Source organism: Macaca mulatta, chromosome 6 (genome assembly GCF_049350105.2).
Source record: "Macaca mulatta isolate MMU2019108-1 chromosome 6, T2T-MMU8v2.0, whole genome shotgun sequence".
Taxonomy (NCBI): Eukaryota; Metazoa; Chordata; class Mammalia; order Primates; family Cercopithecidae; genus Macaca; species Macaca mulatta.
Genome location: NC_133411.1, coordinates 121,773,070 through 121,799,420, shown reverse-complemented (window position 1 = coordinate 121,799,420; position 26,351 = coordinate 121,773,070). Strand labels below are relative to the sequence as shown.

Genomic DNA, 26,351 nt, shown 5'->3' with positions numbered 1-26,351 from the left:
CACCTGTCGCTCGGCGCCAAGATCTCTAGTCTCTGACGTGGCGCGAAGACTTCCCTCTCGCGAGAGGATCATGAAAGCTTCTCATTGCTTTCCCAAATCTCGCTGGGGAGACCAGGTAGGGCGCATGCACGGCCGCTGAAATGGGTTTAACTTCGACCTTCCCTCCTTTCCAGTTTTTCAGCAAGTATGGGTGATACTAGCTACCCTCTGTTAAGGGGCGAAGACTGTGCAACGAGGGGAATCTGTTTGGTTCAGGATGTTAGAGCAGGCAAGGAAATATTCCTTATGTTTAATTTTTATCCGTTCGTGGGCCCTAGAGCTTGCTTTCAATTTGGCAAAATGGATTTTTATAGTGGTAGAACTAGCAAAGTTATAGACGTTGTGTTTCAGTGTGCTGTGTGTTAGAAACTTCAGTGAGCTGTGTGTTAGGCCGGGTGCGGTGGCTCACGCCTGTAATCCCAGCACTTTGGGAGACTGAGGCAGGCGGATCGTAAGGTCAGGAGTTCGAGAGCAGCCTGGCCAACGTGGTGAAACCCCGTCTCTACTAAAAATGCAAAAACTAGCGGAGTGTGGTGGCACACCTGTAATCCCAGCTACTAGGGAGGCTGAGTCGGGAGAATCACTTGAACCCGGGAGTTGGAGGTTGCAGTGAGCTGAGATCACACCACTGCACTCCAGCCTGGGTAACAGAGCAAGACTCCGTCTCGGGAAAACAAAACAAAACTATTCACCTTTTAAAACTTCTGAAGGATACTGTGTGCCATCACTACAGGCATACTTCATTATTGCACTTCGCTTTGCTGCCACGAGTAGATACAGCCTTTTTACAAATGGAAGGTTTTTGGCAAATCCGCCAGAGGAAGTCTCTTGGTGCCGGTTTTTCCAGCAGCATACACTTTGTGTCACATATGGTAATTCTTGCAATATTTCAAACCTTTTCATTATTTCTGTTACGGTGATCGGTAATCAGTGATGTTTGCTGTTACTATTGTAATAGTTTTAAGGCCGGGCGCGGTGGCTCACGCCTGTAATCCCAGCACTTTGGGAGGCTAAGGCAGGTGATCATGAGGTCGGGAGATAGACACCTTCTTGGCTAACATGGTGAAACCCCATCTCTACTAATATACAAAAAATAAGCCGGGCATGGTGGCGCAGGCCTGTAGTCCCAGCTACCTGGGAGGCAGGGGAATCGCTTGAACCCTGGAGGTGGAGGTTGCAGTAAGCCAAGATCGCGCCACTGCACTCCAGCCTGGCGACAGTGCAGGACTCTGTCTCAAAAAATAATAATAATAAGTTTTGGGGCACCATGAACCATGCCCAGCTAAGATAGGGGAACTTAATGGATAAACGTTGTCTTTGTTTTAACTGTTTGACCAACTGGCCATTTCCCATCTCTCTCTCTTTCCTGCAGTCCCTATTCCCTGAGACACAACAATGTTGAAATTAGGCCAATTAATAACCCTACAATGGCCTCTAAGTGTTAAAGTGAAAGGAAGAGTCACATGTCTCACTTTCAGTCAAAAGATGGAAACGATTAAGCTTAGTGAGGAAGGCATGTGTAAGCCAAGATGGGCTGAAAGCTAGGCCTCTTGGCACCTAACAGCCAAGTTGTAAATACAAAGACAAAATTCTTGAAGGAATTAAAAGGAAATTACTTCAATAAACACACAGATGATCAGAAAGCAAAACTTTATTGCTGATATGGAGAAAGTTTTAGGTGTTTGGACAGAAGATCCAACCAGCCACAACATTCCTTTAACCCGAAGCCTAATCCGAGCAAGGCCCTAACTCCCTTCAATTCTATGAAGGCTGAGAAAGGTTAGTAAGCTTCAGAAGTGGGAAGCTAGTAGAGGGTGGTTCAGGAGATTTAAGAAAGTATCCATCTCCATAACATATAACATGAAAGTGCAAGGTGAAGCAGCAAGTGCTGATAGAGAAGCTGCAGCAAGTTATCCAGAAAATGTAGCTAATATCATTGATGATGATCAATGATTACCTAATATTATTTAGTGGCTACACTAAACAACAGGTTTTTCAATGTAGACAAAACAGCCTTCTATGGGAAAAAGATGCCGTCTAGGACGTAGCACCCAAAATCCTTGTCTCTCTGAGAGAAGAAGTCAATGTCTGGCTTCAAAGCTGCCCCATTTAGTGGCTACACTGAACAGATTTTTCAATGTAGACAAAACAGCCTTCTGTTGGGAAAAGATACCTTCTAGGAAGTAGCACTCAAAATCCTTGTCTCTTTAATAGAAGTCAGTGCCTGGCTTCAGAGCTGCTGAGGACAGGCTGATTGTCTTGTTAGGGAGTAATGCAGTTGGTGACTTTAAGTTGAAGCTAATGGATATTTACTATACCGAAAATCCTACAGCCCCTAAGAATGATGCTAAATCAACTCTGCCTGTGTTCTTTAAATGGAACAACAAAGCCTGGATGACAGTACATCTGTTTACAGCATGCTTTACTGAATTATTTTTGAGACAAGGTCTCGCTCTGTTACCCAGGCTGGCATGCAGTGGCCCTATCACATCTCATTGCAGCCTTGACCTCCCACACTCAAGCAGTCCTCCCACACAAGCCTCCTGAGTAGCTGGGACTATGGGCTCACACCACCATGCCTGCTTGATTTATTTTTATTTTTAGTGGAAACAAGATCTTGCTATGTTGCCTGGGCTGGTCTTGAACTCACGGGGTCAAGAAATCCTCTTCCCTCAGCTTCCCAAAGTACTGGGATTACAGGCATGAACCACCGCCCCCAACCTTTACTGAATATTTTTAAGGCCACTGTTTAAATCAGTTGCTCAGAAAAAAAAAAAAAAAAAAAAAGAGTCCTTTCAAAATATTACTGCTCATTGACAATGCACCTAGACCTCTAGACATCTTAAGGCTCTGATGGAGATCTAGAAGGAGATTAATGTTTTCATGCCTGATAACACATCATCCATTCTGCAGTTTGTAGATCAAATAGTAATTTTTATTTTCATCTCTTATTAAGAAATACATTTTGTAAGACTATAGCTGTCAAATAGTGATTCCTCTGATAGATAAGGGCAAGATAAATTGAAAACCTTCTGAAAATGATTCACTATTCTAGATGGTATTAAGAGCATTTGTGATTCATTGGAGGTTAAAATATCAACATGAACAGGCATTTGGAAGAGGTTGATTTCAACCCTCTGGGATGATTTTGAGGACTTTAAGACATTAGTGGAGGCAGTAACTGCAGATGTGGTGGAAATAGCAAGAAAACTAGAATTAGAAGTAGAAACTGAAGATGGGACTGAATTGCTACAATTATGATAAAACTTGAATGATGAGGAGTTGCCTCTTATGAATGGGCAAAGAAAGTGGTTTCTTGAGATGAAAACAACTGGTGAATATGTTGTGATCATTGTTGAAATGACATCAGAAGGTTTAGAATAGCATAAACATAGTTGATACAGCAGTGGCAGGGTGTGAGAGGACTGACTCCAATTTTTAAAGAAGTTCTACTGTGGGTAAAATACTACCAAACAGCATCACATGCTACAGAGAAATCTATCGTGAAAGAAAGAGTCAGTTGATGTGGCAAAATTCACTGTTGTCTCATTTTAAGAAATTGCCACAACCACTCCAACCTTCAGCAACCATCATCCTGATCAGTCAGCAGACATCAACACCGAGGCAAGACCTTCCACCAGCAAAAAGATTATGATTTTCCAAAGGCCCAGATGGTTGTTAGCATTTTCAGCAATAAAGTATTTTAAATAAGGTATGTACATTATTTTTCTAGATATAATGCTATTTCACACTTGACAGACTACAGTATAATGTAAACATAACTTTTATATGCACTGAGAAATCAAAAAATTGTATGACTTGATTTATTATGATATTTGCTTTATTGTGGTGGTCTGGAACCAAACCTGTAACATCTCTGAGGTATGCCTATATATTTTTGCGTAACTTAGATTGATTGCAAAATAGTATTTCAGCATCTCCATTCAACTAAACCCACCTTCGTTCCTATTTTAATAATGGATGTTTATTCCACACCTACAAGACATGCTTCAAAAAGCCAGGCAAAGTGAGATAGATTTTCTCTTTTACAGATAAAAAAGCAGACAAACTGAAAAACCAAACTCAACCAACAAAAATCTTCATGAAAGTTTGAGTCTCAGTGAGGTTAAATAATTAGCCCATTCATGCTAATAATGGCTGAGCATATAGATGCTCAGCTAGTCTGACTGGAAGCCCCTGACTTTCCTTCATGTTCTCATTTATGTCTCTCAATCTTCCTTGTAGTTTTTTTTTTTTTTTTTTTTTTTTTAAGCACAAAATTAAGCTTGCTCCTGATGTAAGTAAGTAACGTTTACTTATTTCTAAAGCATATATGATTCCTGCAAAAACAGTGTCATGCAATAACCTAAAATTGAGGAGTATATTTAGAGATAAAATGAATCCAAATTTTAAAATACATAGTTTTCTTGCTTTAGGATACGCATACACATATTAAAAAGTGAAAAAATGAATGAGGTAGTCTGAGGCTTAATACATGCAAGTAGCCTACTTACCATGGAATTGTTTTTGTAGAGCCATCTAAGTAATTGGAGACAAAAAGGTCAATATTATAATTGCTAGTAACATTTCCTTGTTCATATATACTAAGATAATTAATGACAGAGCTAATATTTTTAGTGTCATTCAATGCCAAATCCACACTCCTATTAAACTCCACACTATTGCTGAGATATGTACAAGTAGAGAGGAGGGGTGAGGAAGAGAGAAAGAATGCAATATTGTTACCACACTGACAATGAAATTTTGAGCCAAATATAAAGTTTTTAAATGTTTATGCTTGTGGAAAGGCAGGTTAAATTAAAGGAGGATGAAGATGTACATGGAAAAATTGTGGAGATGATGAAAGGGCTTTATAGAATTATGGCACTTGTTTTCAAATCTTCTTTTTATCAAACTGGCTTCCTTTTCTTCATACAAACATGCCACTAAATTCAACTTATCAACCTTGATTGAGGCTGCTGGCTGGAGGTGGGGTTCACAAAGGTACAAAGAGAAGATCGAGGTAAACAAGAGAAATTTTCCAAAGATAGTTGAGTAGGAATTGAGAGAGTATTCTGAGAAGATTGTGGAGTAGAAAGAACCAGGAATCCATCTTCCCACCACGACAATGATTACATTAGCAGAATCTGTGACATGTAATTATTTAGAAACTATGGAGTCTATTGAAGGCTTGCAACTTCCAGGGAAAGAATTTAAAAGTAAATTAGAGTTATTTTTGGTCAGTGTCAGTTCTTAATACAGTAGCAGTTACCCATGCCCATCCCCAGCCCTGTGATAGTCAGCTGTATACGCATTCCAGGAGCAGCCTATGGGACCCAGAGTGGGCAAAAAGCACCCTGTCTTCCAAGTACTGGGCATCTGTACACTGGTCATTGATTGCTGCTTCTGATCATAGAAGTGCAGACAAAGAGGCAGAGTGTCACGGATTTTGCACTTCGCCTCATTGGTTTAAGCCCCTTCCCTCCAGCTGAAGTGACTTCCAGGGGATTTAAAGGACTGGTGTCTCTCCTCAACTTTTCTCTCTCTCTCTCTTTTTTTTTTCTTTTGGGAGGCAGGCATTAAAGACTAGAACATCCAAAAACAATGGCATATATAAGGAAAATTAGAAAGTAACTATGCACGCCAAGGAAAAGACTAGGATCAGAAAAACCTGAGAAGACCTCAAGTGTACACTTCATGTTGAACCTTGGCACAGAGAGAGCCTACAATTAAACAAACAAAAAACCTAGGGAAGGGGTTTGATTTCCAGAGTTACCACATCTCCTGCTTACCTTGATCTCTATCTTTGTGAACCCCATCTCCAGCCAGCAGCCTCAACCAAGGTTAATATGTTGGATTTAGTGGCACATGTATATGAAGAAAAGGAAGATGGTTTTATAAAAAATAACATTTGAAAACAAGTGCCATTGGATTCAGACGTCCAGTTTTCAACAAAAAATCACAAGGCATACAAAGAAACAGGAAAATTAGGCTCATTCAAAGGGAAAAAATATTGGTAAATCTCAGAGTAGGGGGGAAAGAGAAAAAGTAAATAAAAGATATCAACAGGAACTATTTCTGAAAAATATCTGATGGTAGATCTACTAGACAAAGAGTTTAAAACAACTACCTTAAGGATGCTCAAAGAAGTAAAGGAGAATGTGGAGAAAGTTGACGAAACCGTGTATTTACAAAATGGAAATAACAATAAAGAGACAGAAAATCAAAAAGAAGACAAAAAGAAATTCTGAAAGAGAAAAAATACAGTAACTGAAATGAAAAAATTACTAGAAGGATTCAGAGGCAGTTTTGAACAGACAGAAGAATGAGCAAACTTGAAGATAATAGAAATTACTAAGTCTAAGGAACCAAAAGAAAAAAAAAATAGTAAAAGCAAACAAATTCTACGGGACCTGTTGGAACACCATCAAGTGGACCAATATACAAATCGTGGGAGTTTTAAAAGGAGAAGAGAGACAGAAAGGACAGAAAGAATATTTGAAGAAATAATGGCTGAAAAATTCTCGAATTTGATGAAAGACATTAATATAAACATCCAGGAAGCTCAATGAACTCCAGGTAAGATTAACTCAAAAAAACCCACATTAAGACACATTATAATCAAGCTTTCAAAAGCCTAACATGAAGAATCTAGTTCAAGTTGCTCTCAAGTCTAAGGATGAGACTCATATGCATTCAGCCATAGCAGGATCACCCCGGCCTGAGCTTGAGTTGAATCCATCGGGAAATTCAGGGCATGCTTGGGCATATTTGGTTACTAATGGGGATGGCTGCCTGTCTCACTTGTCTGTTGCTGTGTAACAAAGCACTCTAAAACTTTGTTTTAAAACAACAACAATAATTTATTTGCTCATGAAAGTGCAGTTTGGGTAGGGTAGATAAACAGGACCAGCTTGTCTCTGTTTTATGTGGCATCTGCTGGGGCTAGAAAGTCCACAATGACTTTATGCTTATGTCTGCCTCAGTTGGGATGGCTGGAACAGCTGAAGTCTGGTTGGACATCTCTATCTCCATGTGGCGTGGCATCTCCATATGGTTAGGTTGGGCTTTGATAAAGACTCTCTCCTTGACCAAACTTTAAACAGGCTCCTCTGAATCCTCTTCTCAACTAGGTCTTGACCTTGGCCCCAGTCTTCTCTTTGACCTGTCTAGCCCAATGTAGTTTTAGCAAGAATCCTGCTAAGTTTAGTGAGAACTTCCCTACCCTTGAAATCTAATCAGATTCCTCATCCCCCACCTTTGATGTAAAAGCCTTTGGCCTGCTTACAGCAAGAACCCTGTTAAGTCAGTTTAGCAAGGATCTCCCTATCCTTGAGGTCTTCCCTTAGCAATTTTCCATCCACTTACCCCTTTGGCTATAAATCTCTAGCTGCTAATCCCTTTCCCCTATTGCAATACCCCTATTGCCAAAGTCCTGAAAAAAGTCTTCATTACAATTTCAACAAGTTTCCTGCAGATGGCAAAGTAGAAGCTGCTAGACTTTTTTAATGCCTGGTCTTGGAAGTCCCAGAAGATCATTTTCTCCACATCCTATTGGTCAAATTAGTCACAGGACCAAATCAGATTCAAAGGAGGGGCAATAGATTTGTACTGCAAAAAAGCACATGGAATGGGAGATAGTGTGCCATTTTTGGAAATATGTTCTACCATTCTGTCAGAAGTCAGTTCCACAGAACACTGAGAATTTACCCTAGAACAACTAAGAGTTATGTACACCAGCTTGACCCAATGACAAAACTTTCACCGCCTGGGGGAAAACTGTCAGAGCACAACATGGTGTTTGTCACTAAGATTTGTATATGTTCCATATCCAAACCCTGGAGGATTCATGTCTATATTTTGAGTTAGGAGAATAGGCTATCAGTAAAATCTGTTTTAATGAAACTGTTTCATTAAAAATACCTTAAGGCATTTGAACACCAACAGTACTGGTTTGGTAATCTTATGGGAAAATGTTAATACCAAAGTGGAGGACAGGTGTTCTTTCCACGTCTAGGAGAATGCAGTGCAACTTCTGGACATCAAGAACTCCTGATAGTAGAGTCCCCACTTAGGCACTACCCAGTTTCTGATGACAAGGGCCATTTTGGTAGATACAGTTGATTTGGACCCAGTATCCACTACAAACTCTTTTTTTTGAGATAGAGTCTCACTCTGTCATCCAGGCTGGAGGGCAGTGGCATGATCTCAGCTCACTGCAGCCTCTGCCTCCTGGGTTCAAGCGATTCTCCTGCCTCAGCCTCCCAAGTAGCTGGGACTACAGGCATGTGCCACCACACCCAGCTAATTTTTGTATTTTTGGTAGAGACAGGGTTTCACCATGTTGGCCATGATGGTCTTGATCTCCTGACCTCGTGTTCCACCTGCCTTGGCCTCCCAAAGTGCTGGGATTACAGGCGTGAGCCACCACGCCCAGTCCAAATTCCTTATGTTATGGCTTGATTTCTGATGCAGCAAAGTGAGAGAAAAGAAGTGATGGAGGGGAAGTAACAGTAAAAGAGAGAACATGTGAACATTTGCTTGAAGGCTCAAGATTGAAAAGATTCAGGATTAAAAGAGTTATGGGAAAAAAGACAAACAGCTGGACTTATGCTAGTAAAATTTCTTTATTAAAAGGCTTAAAATAAAACCCTATAAACACTCAAGTATGAAATAAAAGTTATCTATATTGGAAGAAACCCAGAATGATACTGGAACTTCTTAGCAGTAGTAAATGCTAAAAGCTAAAAGTTCTGAGGAAAAAGAATTGTGACCAGAATTGTGACCCAGATTATCCTTTGTGCGAGGTCAAAATAAAACAACTTGAAAACAAGTATGGATTTAGAAAGTACCCTAATTTAGCTTTTCTGAAAAGATAATAATCATTTGAGGAAATACTCCAGCTAAGCCAAATTAACATGCAGAATTGAAGAAAATAAAAGTCATGTAATATAGAACAGTGCTGAATACTGAAATCTAATTTATACTTAGATTTAAATAATTATAATTACTATGATGGTGAAGCTAATTACAATTGTAAAGAAAAGACCCTGAAAATTAAAAACGAGTGAATACCTTAACACTGGAATAGAGATTTTGCAAAGAACCTAGCGTTCCAACTGAAATAGTGTACATCTTTCTTGAGTCATTTTAGCCACTGCATCACGGCCATATTACTTCACCTAGGACCTTCACCTCTCCATATTTTGCTTTCTCCTCTTTCCCTTTGTTGTTTCTCATTTCTCCTCCTCAGCCTGTCATTCCTGGACTACCCCACGAATTCCAGATTCTCGCCTATCTTAAGCAAACTTATTAAATTTTCTCTAACTCTCCTCCCAACTCACTCCAGGCTTGGCTTTACAGATTTCAAACTCATAAAGGTCCTCAGCTAAAGACAAGGATCCTCTGAGAACCTTCCTTTCACAGAATCCACCTTTTTAAAACAAAATTGTGGTTTTATTATTTTTATTTCATTTTATTTTTTTTTGAGACAGAGTTTCACTCTTGTTGCCCAGGCTGGAGTGCAACGACGTGATCTCGGCTCACCGCAACCACCACCTCCTGGATTCAAGTGATTCTCCTGCCTCAGCCTCCCGACTAGCTGGGATTACAGGCATGGGCCATCACACCCAGCTAATTTTGTATTTTTAGAAGAGACGGGGTTTCTCCATGTTGGTCAGGCTGGCCTCAAACTCCCGAACTCGGGTGATCTGCCCCTCTCGGCCTCCCAAAGTGCTGGGATTACAGCTGTGAGCCATCGTGCCTGGCTGTTATTTTAAAAATAGAGACAGGGGTCTCACTATGTTGCCCAGGCTGGTCTCGAACTCCTGGGCTCAAATGATCCTCTTGCCTTGGCTTCCCTAAATGCTAGGATTACAGGCAAGAGCCACCATGCCCAGTTCAGAAGTTGTAGTTTTAAATAACTGCTCTTCGGTACCAAATGTATGAAACAAAATTACAGGCCAGGCACAGTGACTCACGCCTGTAATCCCAGCACTTTGGGAGGCCGAGGTGGGTGGATCACCTAAGGTCAGGGGTTCAAGATGAGCCTGACCAACATGGCGAAACCCCATCTCTACTAAAAATACAAAAAATTAGCTGGGCATGGTGGTGGATGCCTGTAATCCTAGCTACAGGCTAGGCTGAGGCAGGAGAATCACTTGAACCTGGGAGATGGAGGCTGCAGTGAGCTGAGATCCTACCACTGCACTTCAGCCTGGGCAACAGAGTGAGACTGTCCCAAAACAACAACAAAAAATTACAAATGCAAAGATAAATTAACAAAAACCATGGTGACAGTGAGGCTGCCAGTGTTTTACAGATGAATTAGTCTGTACAAAAGGAAAAATAATTTATAGTACCAAATGTTGTCATCATGTTTCATGTTTGAGGCCTTTTATCCAGAACTATACTGACATAAATTTGCCTTTACTGTTTTCTTTGCATTTGCCTGTGCAAGGTGGTTGTACTTTTTATTGTATCCATTCTGAATCATTTAGACTGTTTTGTTAGCGGCATATAGTTGGGAGATTTTATTTTATCCAATCTGATAGTGGCTATTTTATGTGTTTAATACATTTATTTACTCTTATTCCATCATTTTATGCTTCACTGTGGCTAATTTAGCTGTTATCTTTCAGCTAGTGATTTGGAGGGAAAATTTTACTTAAATATGATTTTCTGTTAGCTTCAAGTTACTTTAGGAACAAAAAGGGGTTAGAAGTTCACAAGTGTTCCCCAAACCGGGAAAAGTAGTTTGCTTTTTTAACATTGACATTACCACTAAATTTAAAAATTGAATTTGTATTTTTTCCAGTATCTATTGACATTGCCTACATGAAATTCAAAACAGTGTGTTTTAACCTCTTCCTTTCCTTCTAACCCTTATTTTCCAGTTTGGGTTGATAATCTTGAATTTAAGATGATTTAAATTACTAAGCATTTCATTGTTTCTCTTTTGAGTTATTTAAACATTCACGTTGAGATTATCAGGTTAATGACAATTATTTATACATTTATTCAAGTTTAAATATTCCGTTGCTCAAACTGTTTCCTTAATACCTTTCCATTTATCTTAATTACTGGGGCAGCTGGAATACTGTAGTAGAAATATGTCGTGGTTTCTGGCTCCCAAGCACTTTTGCAGTGTCTCTCATAGATTTGAGAAATTCATTTTTGTGAATCCAGTCTCCTCAATGGAGAGACAAAAAAGTGAACTTTCCCAGGTGCTACAGGCATGTAACACATCCTCTGCCAACCACACCCACCCAAGCAAGACTTCAATTCAGAAGCAAGCAGCGTGAAGTGAGTGCCACATGTAATCTTATTTTGTGGCCATGGTGTCAGAGGATTCTAGCAGTTAGGGGTAGCATCGAGGTCTTTACTGTAGCCTCAAAGTATGGTTTGGATATTGTTTCCACTGTGTAGTTTCTAAGACTGCTTTTCTAGTCCATGTCATACAGATCCTGTGAGCTACCTCATATTCTTTAAATAAACATCTTGTCATTTAGAGGTCTTGTTTTTAACTAACAAGAATCCCAAAGGTTGCTAAACGAAATGTTAGTATGGTTGGTTTCAGAATTCTTAGGTAATATTTCTGTTCCCTTCCAAATGCTGCATGTATTGTGTTTCATTGTTTTGTGGTGTTTTGTTCTTTGACATTTAGTACTGCAGAGATACTTGATGCCAATTTTTTTTTTGATGGCAACCTATTCTTCTCTTCCCACTGATTTTTTTTTTCTCCCTCACTCTGTCACCCAGGCTGCCGTGCAGTGGTGAGATCTTAGCTCACTGCAACCTCTGCCTCCCGGGTGCAAGTGATTCTTCTGCCTCAGCCTTCTGAGTAGGTGGGACTACAGGCGCGCGCCACCACACCCGTCTAATTTTTGTATTTTTAGTAGAGACAGGCTTTCGCCACGCTAGCCAGGATGGTCTCGATCTCTTGATCTCGTGATCCACCTGCCTCGGCCTCCCAAACTGTTGGGATTACAGGTGTGAGCCACCGCGCCCGGCCCCTCTGATGTTTTTATAAAGTCTTATCTTGGAAATTTTAAAACTTACTGTATGTCTAAATATGGTTTTCTGTTAGTTTTGTTACTTCAGGAACAAAGAGGGGTGAGAGATTCACAATTGCTTCCCAAACCGGGAAAAGTAGAATAAGGTCTCAAAAATGTCAGGAACTGAGTGACTCCAGGAGCTGGGGGCTCTTTTTTTGAGACAGGGTCTCATTTTGTCACCAAGGCTGGAGTGCAGTGTCAGCCTCCTGAGTAGCAGGGACTACAGGCGTGGAGCACCATGCCCAGCTAATTTTTAATTTTTTGTAGAGACGAGGTCTCACTATGGTACCCCTAGGTTGGTCTTAAACTCCCCGGCTCAAGCAATCCTAAAGTGCTGGGACTGCAGGAGTGAGCCAGACCCCGTTTTTTTGTTTTTCTTAGAGACGGTGTCTTGCTTTGTCACCCAGGCTGGAGTGCTTACAGCTCACTGTGGTCTTCAACTGATGGCCTCAAGCTATCCTTCTGCCTCAGTCTCTGTGTAGCTGGCACTACAGGTATGCACCATCAGGCCCTATTTTTATTTATTTATTTATTTGTTTGTTTATTTGTTTTTGTAGAGACAGGGTTTTGCTTTGTTGCCCAGGCTGGCCTTGAGCTTGTGATTCTTGTCTCTCACTTTGTCCTCCCAGTATCTGTTCCCTTTACCTCTTTCTCCACTAGGTGGCTTCCTCTTAGTTTAAGCTTCACGATGCCAGTCATGGTAATTTGAGCCTTAACTGTGCATGCTCTTTCGTTCCAGCACTCAAGAACCAGCCAGACAGCAAAAGCCAAAATTGACAAATGGGATCTAATTAAACTAAAGAGCTTCTGCACAGCAAAAGAAACTACCATCAGAGTGAACAGGCAACCTACAGAATGGGAGAAAATTTTTGCAATCTACTCATCTGACAAAGGGCTAATATCCAGAACCTACAAAGAACTCAAAACAAATTTACAAGAAAAAAACAACCCTATCAAAAAGTGGGCAAAGGATATGAACAGACATTTCTCAAAAGAAGACATTCATACAGCCAACAGACACATGAAAAAATGCTCATCATCACTGGCCATCAGAGAAATGCAAATCAAAACCACAATGAGATACCATCTCACACCAGTTAGAATGGCGATCATTAAAAAGTCAGGAAACAACAGCTGCTGGAGAGGATGTGGAGAAATAGAAACACTTTTACACTGTTGGTGGGATTGTAAACTAGTTCAACCATTATGGAAAACAGTATGGCGATTCCTCAAGGATCTAGAACTAGATGTACCATATGACCCAGCCATCCCATTACTGGGTATATACCCAAAGGATTATAAATCATGCTGCTATAAAGACACATGCACACGTATGTTTATTGCGGCACTATTCACAATAGCAAAGACTTGGAGACTTGGAATCAACCCAAATGTCCATCAGTGACAGACTGGATTAAGAAAATGTGGCATATATACACCATGGAATACTATGCAGCCATAAAAAAGGATGAGTTTGTGTCCTTTGTAGGGACATGGATGCAGCTGGAAACCATCATTCTTAGCAAACTATCACAAGAACAGAAAACCAAACGCCGCATGTTCTCACTCATAGGTGGGAATTGAACAATGAGATCACTTGGACTCGGGAAGGGGAACATCACACACCGGGGCCTATCATGGGGAGGGGGGAGGGGGGAGGGATTGCATTGGGAGTTATACCTGATGTAAATGACGAGTTGATGGGTGCTGACGAGTTGATGGGTGCAGCACACCAACATGGCACAAGTATACATATGTAACAAACCTGCACGTTATGCACATGTACCCTAGAACTTAAAGTATAATAATAAATAAATAAATAAATAAAAAGAAAAAAATAAAATAAAATTGTTAGGAGGGTAGATGTAATCTTAAATGTTACCACAAAATAAAATTTTTTTAAAAATCCAAAAAAAAAAAAAAAAAAAAAAAAAAAGAACCAGCCAGAAATTTCCTTTGTGACTCTTATTTCAAATTGATTGGTCTAATCGTTTTTTTCTTTCCAAGCAGGGCTATACAAGTCTTTGGTCACTGACCAGCTGATGATGAGTCTCCTCCAGGTCAGATATAACTCTGGTACAAAGGTCAGGGAGAAAGACTGTTTACGTAGTTCAGTGACCAATCAATGAGGCTAAGGGTTTGGATTCCAAAAGGTGGTGTAGGTAGGGCAGTTAATGTTTGGCATTTCTTTCAACAGTTATTTCTCACTAATGTTGCTTTATATTCAATTGCATACATTATGTTGAATATTTTTAATTAAAAAACCGTATTACTTAAAGAAAATAAGTGGATAGTCACAATGTAGAGAAAGAATTATCCTGAATATCAGAGAAAAGAAAGTGTATTTAGCACCAAAAACAATATTATATACATAGAACGTACAAGTTGAAAAAAGCATCAATGGCCTAACAAAAAGCAGAATATACTTTTATAGATCATAGACAGAGTTATAAGAATGGCAGAAAAATGACCTGGGGTTTACAGGAGCCATAATCTATAGGTTTCAACATTACAAAGTAATTTTTAAATTTTAAGTCTGCGTAATATGAGGAAAATATGCTTATTAGAAAGGAAAAAAATACACTTTCAGCCACGTTGACTTTTGAAAAATAATTATTTCATAAATTTTAATGATCTGACTATTCAGATGTTTCTTTAGCTATGGGCAATTTACTTTTTGCATTTCTGGTGCACTGCTTTTTTCCTTAGATTCCAAGAAACCCTGTGATAACATATATTCAGATATTGTGCACCTGGCTCCCATCCTCCGCAAAATTCATCCTTTCATGTAATTAACCTTGTGGCAACATGATCCATATTTTAATTAAGAAACATTTTACTGTACTTACAGTGCTATTTGATTCTTATGGGGCTTATCTTTGATTATGTCCTTTTCATTACCCTGGTAATTTGTAAAGTTGTCCTTAAATATCAATCTGTTAATTGCTTATTGATCACTTCCACTGTATATTAAAAAACTGGATACATTTTCATCTGAAATCAACCTTTTCTCATTTTAAAGTTCCCATTTCATAGTCTCTTTTAATCTTACTGAAAATTCAAATTAGATCTTTGCTGAAGTTATTGCTTTTTATAAGTCTCAAAGGGAACATTAACTGAGCCTTCAGATATAATCATTGTCTTTAAAATTACTTGTTCATTCATGTCTGATTAAGTTTGTCTGCTGTCAGGAGTTGAGATAAGCGTTATCAGATTGGATGGCTCAATACTGAATTTTGTGCCTAGGGGAAGCAGAGTTTATCTGTTGGCATACTTTGTCAGATTAAAGGTCCAGTTACTGGGAGGAATCGCTAGAGCTGAAGGCAAATCACTCAAGGAGCCTCACTGTGATAACTTAGGGCAGTAATTCTCAAAGTGTGGTCTCCAGACCAGCAGCATTAGCCTCACCTTCCAACTTGTTAGATATGCACGTTCTTGGGCCCCATTCCAAACCTCCTGAATCAAACTGGGGGTATGGCCCAGCTATGTCTTGGTAAGCACTCCTGGTGATCCCAACGCACTCCTTTGAAGTGCCTTACGATAGGTAACTCTCCCTCCCCCACTCCTCTCTAAACAGGCATCATAACTCTTGACTAATTCCCAACACTGGACTTAGTATGCCATTTGTAGACAAGCATAAATTGGGAATATTTGGCCTGCTATCGATTATAGCAGCACCCTGTGAACATCTATAATTAGAATTGAGACTTGCCCCTTTACTAATTCAGAACCACTATCTCCAATAGAGGGCCTCATCCAGCAATCTTTACTTCAATGGGTAGTGTAGACTGGCCCTTCTCCCAGTCAGTGTTGCCTACAAAAATTCCACTTTTCTGGCATGTGGAATGAACTCTTCATTTTCAACATTTGTATTTTCTTATTTGAATTAAAAGGCAATTTTATCTAATTGACTAACATCCCATCTCTTTCCATAGAAGTACTTGAAGTGGTTTGCAAAAACTGGCAAGCAATAATTCAGAAAGTTAGAAATAGAAAGTCAGAAAATGAAAGGAAACAAATATGACCTATATGCATGTATCTCCATTGTTTATGGAAGCTTTGGAGAACAACAGAAATAGATTGTATTCATAGACAATTTCAGATAACATTTGGCAAAAATGTAAATGTCAATCATTTCAAAGATAGTAAATTGAAGTGTTTACAAAGTGGTGCAGTAGACACAGTACAGGCATTGGAGTCAAATACCTTAGCTCAAGTCATAGCACTTTATTTACTGGCATTTTAGCTTTAAAAAAATCATTCTCATTACCTGGAAGTTATAAACACAGGTAAGGGGTAGATAATTAACTACTTAATGTGATTTTCAAGGCACCAGGTAGGTGTGTTTACTCCTCTTTTATCTCCTCTTCTGAGTGCCCCACAATGCTTAAAAAGGTTTTCCCTCCCCAAATAGTGTATGAATCCTATCACTAAAAATAAATTTTCATTTATTCAACAAATATGTGTGCATGTATCATCACAGTCACCCTTTGATCTTTTAGAACAAACCAAGGAAGATATATTAAGTAAATTATCTTAGTTAATAAGTGTCAGTTAATTTTCCTTCAGGAAGGAGGACTTCCCTCCATTGTACAAGGGGGCACTTAACATGTACCCCAGAACTGTACCCACCAAAAACAAAGTTTCCTTAACAGGCAGGGATTTTAAAACATACTTCTGAATATCCTAATGGTATTAAACCTACCTTTGAAGTTCCATGTGATTTGAATTTCCTGAACATGGCAAACAGCTGATTATACTTCACTGCTGAAATTTTGCTCTAACATACAGGGTGATAAAAAGTGTTCATGTCAGACCCAGTTGCAACAAGATGAAGGGGCAAGACAGTAACATTGTAAAGCTTCGAAAAGACTACAATGTCTAAGAATAATCAATTTCAACTACAGAATTCTATAACATTAAGAAAAAGGAAATTATGTGGGCCTATTATGTTTAATGCTTAGTCTATGCTAGGCTGTTTACATTGCTATTATATGAATTTATTTTTACTGAGCTCCAGTGGAGTAAGAAAAAAAAGTTTAAGTGGAAAAATATTAAAAATCAAGATGAGCTAATCACATAAAAGAAATTTCAGGAATGGCTAAGTGCCAACACATGGAATGGTTAAGTGGCAACAGTCTTCTTCAATTATTTTTATTACAGTAAGAGGAATTTTACTCTTAATGCATAGAATCTGAAGAAAAAAATTTATATAAGCTTTTAAAAGAGGCCTTTTAAACAATTATTAATACAAGTGTGAAACAAGACCCTTCAAACAAATACCAATTTCAGTAATAGTTTACATACAGCAATAATTTATTCTGAAATGTTCATTTAGTTTCTGTTGAGACACAATTCATGTCTCATTAATAAAAGAGCAGCCATCTCACCTCAAATACCAGAATATACAACAAATTACAGCATAGCAAAAATTCTACCTACTTTCAGATAAAATCTAGTTCAGGTAAAATAGTTTCATTCAATGTTTTACAGTTACACAGATTTTTGTTTTGTTTTGAGCACAAAATAGTGTAAATTATTACACTGTAGCTATCTCTATGCACATCATGTGACCACATAACTGTTAATCATTACTTCTGAAATTGAACCGTCAGTTTCATTCATGCAGTAAAGCAAAGCAGGCTGGGTAAACTTGTTCATCGGGAACCATATTACTGTGAATTTCACAGCCACATGATTAATTATGATGTTAGATGGACTCACAAGGACAAAAACATTTTCTTTTTTTGCATAAATACCAATTTTTCCCTGATGTAAGTTTAGTCAGTTTATAATCTAGAAATGATTGATAACAGCAATATATCATATTTTCTATCTGTAGTGTTATTTTTAGACAAGCAATAATTAAAGGAAGTTGGGATGGGATGCTACTTAAATACATGTAAAACATACTGTACAAACATACTTGGCTTTACTATTTTTTTCCTAACCATCAAGTGTGCCTCCCAAAATAAGACCAGTGAAGACAAAGTATACTATCAAATATGGCTTCCAGAACAAAAACCCTCTAACAAGAATCAAACCTATTTACAAAATTTTTCAGTCTTTTAAAGTTTCATTTGAAACAAAATGTCTATATAGTAGTTGTAATTAACATATAATTTTCTTAGTTTCATTCTTCTGCTCTTTTAAACGGATGTCACAAGGTAAGACCCAGAATGACGCTTAGGACTTTGGGTTCCACTGGATTCTGTGCTGTCAGTTTTTGAATCTCGCTTCTTTGTGTTGTTATTCACTGGAGTTGGGATCTGAGACGGCCGAGCTGAAGTGCTATCTGCGCTGCTTTTCCTAGGGCTTGGGTTGTAATTAAAAGGAGTCACTCTGGCAGCAACAGTCCCACTAGGTGAACTGTGTTTGCTTGAGCTGCTAGAACTGAATGGGGTACGTTCCACTATAGAACTTTCATTAGTCTCTGATACAGGGACAGGATTATTTTGTCCTGGTTTTGTCTCAGTTCCTTTCTGGTCAGGGGCATCTACCTGAATAAAGGAGTTCAGGCGATTTTCCAAACCCACGGTACGCATGGGAACACTGCCATTACCCACATTTTGTTTTGCCTGATTATCTTTTGAATCTTTGTTTGGATTTCCCTTTTCTGAAACACTGTCAATCACCGGGGGAGTATTACCTGTGGGAGATCTTCCAGATCTAGGATTGTTAATGGGACAGTCCTCAATTCTTACCCAAACATCCTCTGTTTTAGAAACAGCAGGTGCCATTTGATAAATTAGAGTCTTTGATTCAGCACCATTTGTAGCACCTGAGGAAACGGTCTGAGAAGTACTATTTGTGGGAGAAATTTCATTTTCTTTTATTTTTCTCCATGTTCCTTTTGCGGATACTTGGTTTTCTTTACTTTGTTTGGTTCCTGAAATAGAGTTCACATGTTTTTCATCCTCACTTTTTGCTTTTTCACTGGATTCTGATGAAGCAGAAAGAATTGAAGATGAACTTCCAGTTCTTCTCCAAGTGCTTACTCGAGGAAGGGATGATGAATGTTTGCTGTGCTCACGTTTCCAGGTTCCTGACCTATTGATTGGAAGTCTAGAAGGACTTTCAGAATGAGACCGTGCAATATCATGGCGCTTTGCTGGTCTTCCATCATTATACTCTATAGTGGGACTGAGATTAGGGGGTAGTTTTCGCCATCCACCAGCCTGAACAGATGAATGTGTGGATAGAGACATATCAGGAAGGGAAGGACTTAAAACTGGAGTTTGTGCCTGGGACCTAGTGGGAGAAGCCGGTCTAGACGATGGAGAAAGGGATTCAAATGAAGCAGATTCCTCCAATTTTCTTCTTAAGGTTGGGCTTGGAGCTTCTTTGATGAAAGTTGACTGGCGTACTAATACAGGTCTTTCTGATCTATCAGATTCACTTCCACTTGATTTAGTTGAAGACATTCTAGAAAGCTCTACCTTTTTATTGGCTCCATTACCATTATTCACCTGATTTAGTCCTTTGGAGGCAGACTCACTTCTTGGAATACTACTGGCGTTCTTGGATAAACCTGTTTGTTTGGTAAGGTTCTGTTGGCTCATCTGTCTGCCTGGAGATGTATACGACATTTTTCCAGAACCTGAGGACTTAGTTGAAGCAGTACTAGGAGATGATGTCCTTGGAAGCTGAGATAATTTGTTAGGAGGACTTATTCCATTTCTACCAGGGGAAATTGAGTTTCGGCCAGGAGACTGTATAGGTCTACTTAATGGTTGCTGGGCAGGTCTTGAAGGGGTCGAATCTCTAGATCCTGATCTAGAAGGTGCTTTACTTGACCCACCTATTTGAGATGTCTGCCTGGCAACAGGGCTTAATTCTGATTTCACAGATGGCTTGGCTCCTCTAGGAGAAGTGGTGGCCGTTTGACCTTCACTAGGGCTTTTGGAGGCTGGAGTCTTAAGGGGTGGGCCTTTTTTAGAAACAGGACTTGTACTTGAGGAGCTATTTCGAACTCCTGGAATATGAATCATTGTCCTGCCTCGAGAGATTGAAGGCATGTTTGCTTGAAGGGGCTGTTTCATTTGGCCTGAAATTTCTGAATTAGATCGAACTTTTCCAGTAATCAAACTTTTATAAACTTTTTTTCCTCCTTTGATTCCTTTACTTTCAGATTCTATCTTTTTAGTTTCCAATGTACTTTTCTCCCCTGGTTTTAGAATTCGTGGGCCTTTATTACTTGTAAAGGGTTTTTCTTCTTGGTCAGGTGTAAGATGAAATGGTGATCCCAGAGAGATTCCTGATTTCAGGGAAAGGATGGAATCTGAATCAGATGAAGCTTGTCTAGATAAACATGCAGCAGCAGCAGCTTGATGTAAACTACTTACTATGGAATTTGCACCTTCCTGAATAGCTTTCCAATCAAAATTTTCTGAATCAGGGGATAAACCATGTTCTGAATCTGGTCTCTGTATATCTTTTAAATCAAGTGTCAGATCTTCAGCTAACATGCCACCCATATTTCTGGGACTATGTTTTTCATTATCACCCTTAAGTCTTGAAGGCTTTTTCTTTTTTGGCATTGCGGAGCTTATACATTCCTGCAACAGGTCATCTTCAGAGTCAATACTAAGAGAACTGAGAGAACTGTTTCTTGAGAAACAAACTGGGGTATCTTCAACATGAAACGATTTTGGAGCATAGCCTGATGCTTGAGGTTTACTTGGTTCTCCCTGTGAATCAGGGGGCTCAGTCTCTTTGATAGGTTCATTTTCTTTATTGTTGTTGTTTTCTTGGTCAATGTCACTGAGAGAACTCAGAGAAGAATTATGAGAAAAGCAAACTGGAGTATTTTCAATAGCAAAATTCTGTAATTTTTCATCAGTTGCTGCCCCTCTGTCTGGTATGTCTTTGGATGACTGGGGAAAAGTGGATTGCTTCTGCAGTATGGGTTTAAGCTGACCTCGATTTATTGGATGCTTTGCAATAGCTTGTGTCTTACTAGCTGATTGTTGGTTGGAGGTTAGTTCTGTGTGGCTGGTAACTTTAGCTTCTGATTCCTTATTTTCTTTCGCCTTTCTTAATTCAGCCTTTTCCCTGGAAAGGTCAACATCATCATCATCAAAATCTAGAGAACTCAAAGAATCATTTCGTGAAAAACAGTAAGGAGTTCCTTCAATAGGTGTGTAATGATGAGGTGAATCAAAAGCAAAACTTCCTCTGACTCTATCTTCATTATTTGGGAGCTTATCATTGAAGTCCTTGGAATTATTTTTCAAATTCTGTTTCTTTGAATCTTTGTTGTCTGAGAAAACTCTCTCAGCATTTAAATTATTTTTTGAGTCTGCATTTTTTCTTATACGTGTCCGATATTCAGTATTTTGTGGTATAGGTTTTACTGGTGAAGTTGGTTTCTTTTTCTTACCATCTAACTGATTTTTGTTGGTTGCAGAAGAGGATGCAGATGCTTGCTGGACCTGGTCCATTATCTTTTTCACACGGAAAGGCTTGTGACTTTTCCCTTTGGGCATAGCAGAATTAATGCATTCTGCAAGAATATCACCTTCCTCTGCTTTATTGTCATCCAATTCAGGTATGGTTACAGATGAGGTTTTTCCTCCTTGAGCCTCATCTGTACTTCTGCCTTCTGTAGGAATGGTATCTCGTTTTTCAAATTCACCTGACTGTGCCCCTGCTCTAACTCCTTCTCCAGCAGCTAACTCATTTGGAGGGGATTCTATTGTTAGATCACTTAGAGATGTAGCTGTGGAAAAGTTTATAGGTGTCCCTTCTACACAATATACTCGTGGCATATCATCTCCCGGTGTAAAACTAACATGCTTTTGGGGTTGCAACCTGTTTTGTGATGGTAGAAGTTTGTACACAGGCAGCTGACTTGGTTTCCTTGCCACAGGTGGAGGTAATTTTGAAGCAGTCTGGGCTGGCTTTTTTGCTTTACGTGATGACTTTGTTGGCATGGCAGAAATAATACATTCTTCCAGTATTTCAATATCATCATCATCTGAATCATCTAATAGGTCCTTTTCAGAATCAATAGTTTTTTCTGCCTCTTTCTCTTGGTTTTCATTTGATTCTTTAGGTTGCTCTGATTCTGTTTCATTCCCATTGTCATTTTCCTGAACTGGAGGCATTATTCTTAATTCCACATCTTTCTGTATAAATGGCTCATCAAGGCTCAGAGCACTCAGGCTAGATGAACAAGAAAATCCATCTGGAGTACTTTCCGTGGCAAAGTGTAATAAAGTATCAGCATCTGGAAGAACCTGGACCCTCTGAACTGCAGCATTTACTGCAGCTTGCTTAGGTCCACTCTCTCTCTTTTCGGCAGTAGGTGTTTTATTTTTAGGTACTTCTCGCTTGGTTTGGGCTGTTTGAGGAGGTGGTGGAGGGGTTTTACTTCTGCTTGGTGGCATGGTTTGTCCAGGGCTATCTGGAAGATCACTGGGGCTTATAATGCCACTTACCATTCCACTGCATGGTTCACTCTGAACGGAGCTGGCAATCGAACGACTCTCAAAACTATCAAGTGAACTGACGGAAGTACATCTGCTAAACATAAGTGGAGTCTCCTGAACATAGTGTTCAGGTGGACTTTTGGGTGTCTGAGCACCGCTTTTGGAGGGAGATTTTGCTCCTGAAGAAAATTCAACAGCTTTGTGCCTGGTTGATTCTGAAGATAAACTAGAACCCTGCAGTCTGCTGGATTTGGTTCTAGTGTGCTGCGACACTGCTGGAACTTCGCTTACAGGGTCTTCAGTTGACCTAGTTCCAATCTTGTCTTTTATTTCTGCTATTTGCAGGGTATTAGCAGAATCTGCTTCCTGTGTCGTCTGATCACATCCTATTTCATCTTCAGCTGATGACAAAGATGATAATGAACTACATCTTGAAAAACATATTGGAGTATCTTCTACACAATAAGTCTGTATTGTTTCTTGGTTAATAGAAGAAACTTTGCAAGTGGCAGCCTTTTGAGTCTGACCACTTCTACTCTGTGCCGAACTTGGATGGAGCTGATTCTGCCTCTTGGCATTAGATGAAGGTGTGGACGTATTCTCACTGCTTGAAGAGATATGTTCAGTTTTAGTGCTTTGTCCAGATGAACTCTTTGAGAATGAAAATGACTGTTTCTGTGACGAAGGAATATCTGTGGCATATTTTAAACTATAATCAATAGGCTGATCCACATGATGTTTCTCTTCATTGTATTTTATGCTATAATTTGTTGGTCTCTCTTCTTCTTCATGCTGTTCTTCTTCAGAGTAACGTTCACTATAGTTGGTAGGCTTATCATCTTCATAGTCATCTTCTTGACACAAAGACTGGCTTACATTTTGATTAATTCCATGATTAGAACCCACTCGATTTGTTTCTGAACCGTTGGCTCCCCGTGACCTGTATGGAGAAACACATTCCTGCTGTCCAAAATGTGGTTGGAACTTGAGGTGTTTATCATCAGTGCTCTCAGTATAAACAGGATAAGTTGTACTTTGACTCCTTGATTGTCTTTGCTCACTTTGTTTTATTTCATCTTCTATTATGTGTTTGGGTCTTGCCCATCTTTCATTCTGTGAAGGACTTTGCCTTCCAGAGTTCAACTGCTCATCTGAATATTTAAGACTATAATTTATTGGTGTATCTAGTTCTCCATCATTATCATCCATATGATTTGCACTATGTATTTTATGGGCTAGGTCGGCTGGGTATTGACCATAACTGCAAAACTTACTTTCATCATCTTCAGAATAGGATTCAATTGACGGTTTCATCTGACCTCTTTTACCATAACCATCACTACTACTGACACTATTTAAACTATCATTTGAAGATCTCTTGTATTCTAATTTGGCATAAGGCATAGAACATGTCCTATTTGAATTTTCTGACTTAGTGAAATTGTAAGTGTTTGAATGTGTATGGGCAGCAGAGCTTCTCCTAAGTGCATTTCTCTCATCTGTCACACAATGTAATTCAGTGGTAGACCCAGAACTCCTGTCTTCCTGAGAGGTATGAATGGCTGACACTTCTTCCATGACTTTGGCAATCTGGGCTGCAGTGGTGGAGATCTGCAAACCTCGCTTTGAAGAGGTTCCTGGATTTTCTGTTGCTGGATGGTAGTTGCCTAGACCAATTCCTCGTTCTCTCTCCAAACTTCTATCTTTTTCAGAACGAGAACTATCTAAGCTTCCTCTTGATGAAGAGGAGCTGGGTAACACTGTAGTATTCAAATATGGTGAAAGGACAGTCATGTTGCCAGCATTAAAATTGTCTGACCTATTATCTTCATGTCGATTGGTGTCAAAAACATAATCACCATAGAGACTTTGCTTGTGTCTTTGCTTACTACGATGAGATGCCTTGGGACTTAAATTGTCTATATTGTCAAAAGTTTCTGACAAATGCTGAGCATCTAATTCTGCTTCTAGGGCTTTTTGTTTCCTAACATGAAGAGATGGCAAGCTTGAGCCAGGAGACATAATATTGGCATCCTTGTACTTCGCAGGCCTATTTGCCATGAGATTCCTTAAAGCTGCAGCACTTCCCATAGCAATCATTTTGTGCTTTGAATGAATGAGGTTCTTGAGCATGCTAACTGCCCCCATGTCCCATAATGCTTCCTGGTCTTTAGGATTTCTTGCTGAGAGATTCCACAAAGTTCCACAAGCATTACTGACTATTGTCAAACTATGAGATTTTAAGTGTTGTAATAAAGTCTGTAGACAGTTGTTCTCTCTTAGAATTTGCCTGAAATAAAATCAAGAGATCATAAAATTAAGGTCAAAATGTGTATCCAGTAACAACAAATAAAACGATAGAAAACAATAGGCATAATATGATTATACCAATTATCCTATAAATTCCAAGTATTCCACATCTCCTTCTGTTCTTTCTTATTTCATGTAATGTTTACTGTTTTAAAATACTAATCTGTCACACTAAAAAAAGTACAGGTGTTATTTTTGTCAATTCTACATTTCCTATTCTGACCCAATAGCTTAAAACATTTGCAGGGGGTGGGGCACGTACATTTACTCTATTCATATAACAGTTTCCCAATTTAAAAACTATCAATATATCATGAAATCCTATGTTGAATAGGAATTTTGTGGTAATTTAATCTATGGTTGGGTGCCACTCTGATACTGATATATCTTGGAAGAGGTAGATAGAATTGATTAAAGATCTTTCTTCAGTCAGTGCACATTATAAGCTCTTATATTAGCACACTTACTTTTCAGAGTAATCTCTGTATTTTTTGGCTTGATTGTGTGATACTGCCATCCCTCTTACAAGTGCTCTTGGCCGGACACGGTGGCTCATGCCTCCCAGCACTTTGGGAGGCTGAGGAGGGTGGATCACCTGAGGTTGGGAGATCGAGGCCAGCCTGGCCAACATGGTGAAACCCTGTCTCTACTAAAAATACAAAAATTAGCTGGGTGTGGTGGTGCATGCCTATAGTCCCAGCTACTCAGGAGGCTGAGCCAGGAGAATCACTTGGGAGGTGGAGGTTGCAGTGAGCCGAGATCACACCACTGCACTCCAGCCTGGACAACAGAGTGAGACTCCATCTCAAAAAAAAAAAAAAAAGAAAAGAAAAAGAAAAAAAGAAAAGAAAAAGTGCTCTTTGGCAGACTGTATGCTTATTATTTTTAAAAAATAAAGTAAATTAAAGCTTTCAAAACATTTAAGGCATATAAAAACAAGGCGTGAGGATCAGCATAATGAACTCTGGACATGAAAGAGCAACAGCTTGTTTAATGCAGGCAAACTGAAGATTAATGACAGCATATTCAGCTTTAGTGGGCTTTAAAATGGACTGGCAAGGGTACACAATAAGCTTTAACATGGTGGTCTTCTCTTAGCAGTCCAGTAGTTACAGGACTTAAGAAATCTTCTCTGCATAGCAGAAAGGGAGACTAGGCTTGTAGTTTCTGCATCACAGACTTAAAAAATGAATAAGCTATAAAAAAAACATATTTTTGGCCAGGCGCAGTAGCCCATGCCTACAATCCCAGCACTTTTGGAGGCTGAGGCTGGCGGATCACCTAAGGTCAGGAGTTCAAGGCCAGCCTGGCTAACATGGTGAAGCCCCATCTCTACTAAAATTTTGCCAGGCATGGTGGGGGCTACCTGTAATCCCAGCTACTCGGGAGGCCGAGGCAGGAGAATCACTTGAACTCCAAAGGCAGAGGTTGCAGTGAGCAGAGATTGTGCCACTGCACTCTACCCTGGGCAACAGAGTGAGACTTCATCTCAAAAAAAAAGAAAGAAAGAAAA

At 39.4% G+C, this 26,351-nt stretch overlaps 1 protein-coding gene and 1 long non-coding RNA gene across 16 annotated transcripts in view; one reads left to right on the top strand and one right to left on the bottom strand.

Moving 5' to 3' along the window:
• Positions 1 to 83: 83 nt before the first annotated feature.
• Positions 84 to 13,943, top strand: LOC106998897 (uncharacterized). Its single transcript, XR_001445476.3, has 4 exons — positions 84 to 115; positions 3,596 to 3,751; positions 5,616 to 6,618; positions 12,835 to 13,943. It is a non-coding gene; the product is annotated as an uncharacterized LOC106998897 (long non-coding RNA).
• A 3,450-nt stretch (positions 13,944 to 17,393) lies between these two features.
• Positions 17,394 to 26,351, bottom strand: part of APC (APC regulator of WNT signaling pathway) — a 142,511-nt gene continuing 133,553 nt past the window's right edge. For all 15 annotated transcript variants that reach the window (XM_015140575.3, XM_028849654.2, XM_078005103.1 and 12 more), the window contains one exon: positions 17,394 to 24,818. In XM_015140575.3, coding sequence (XP_014996061.3) covers positions 18,245 to 24,818 — 6,574 coding nt within the window. In that variant the 3' untranslated portion in view covers positions 17,394 to 18,244. The remainder of the gene's footprint in view (positions 24,819 to 26,351) is intronic.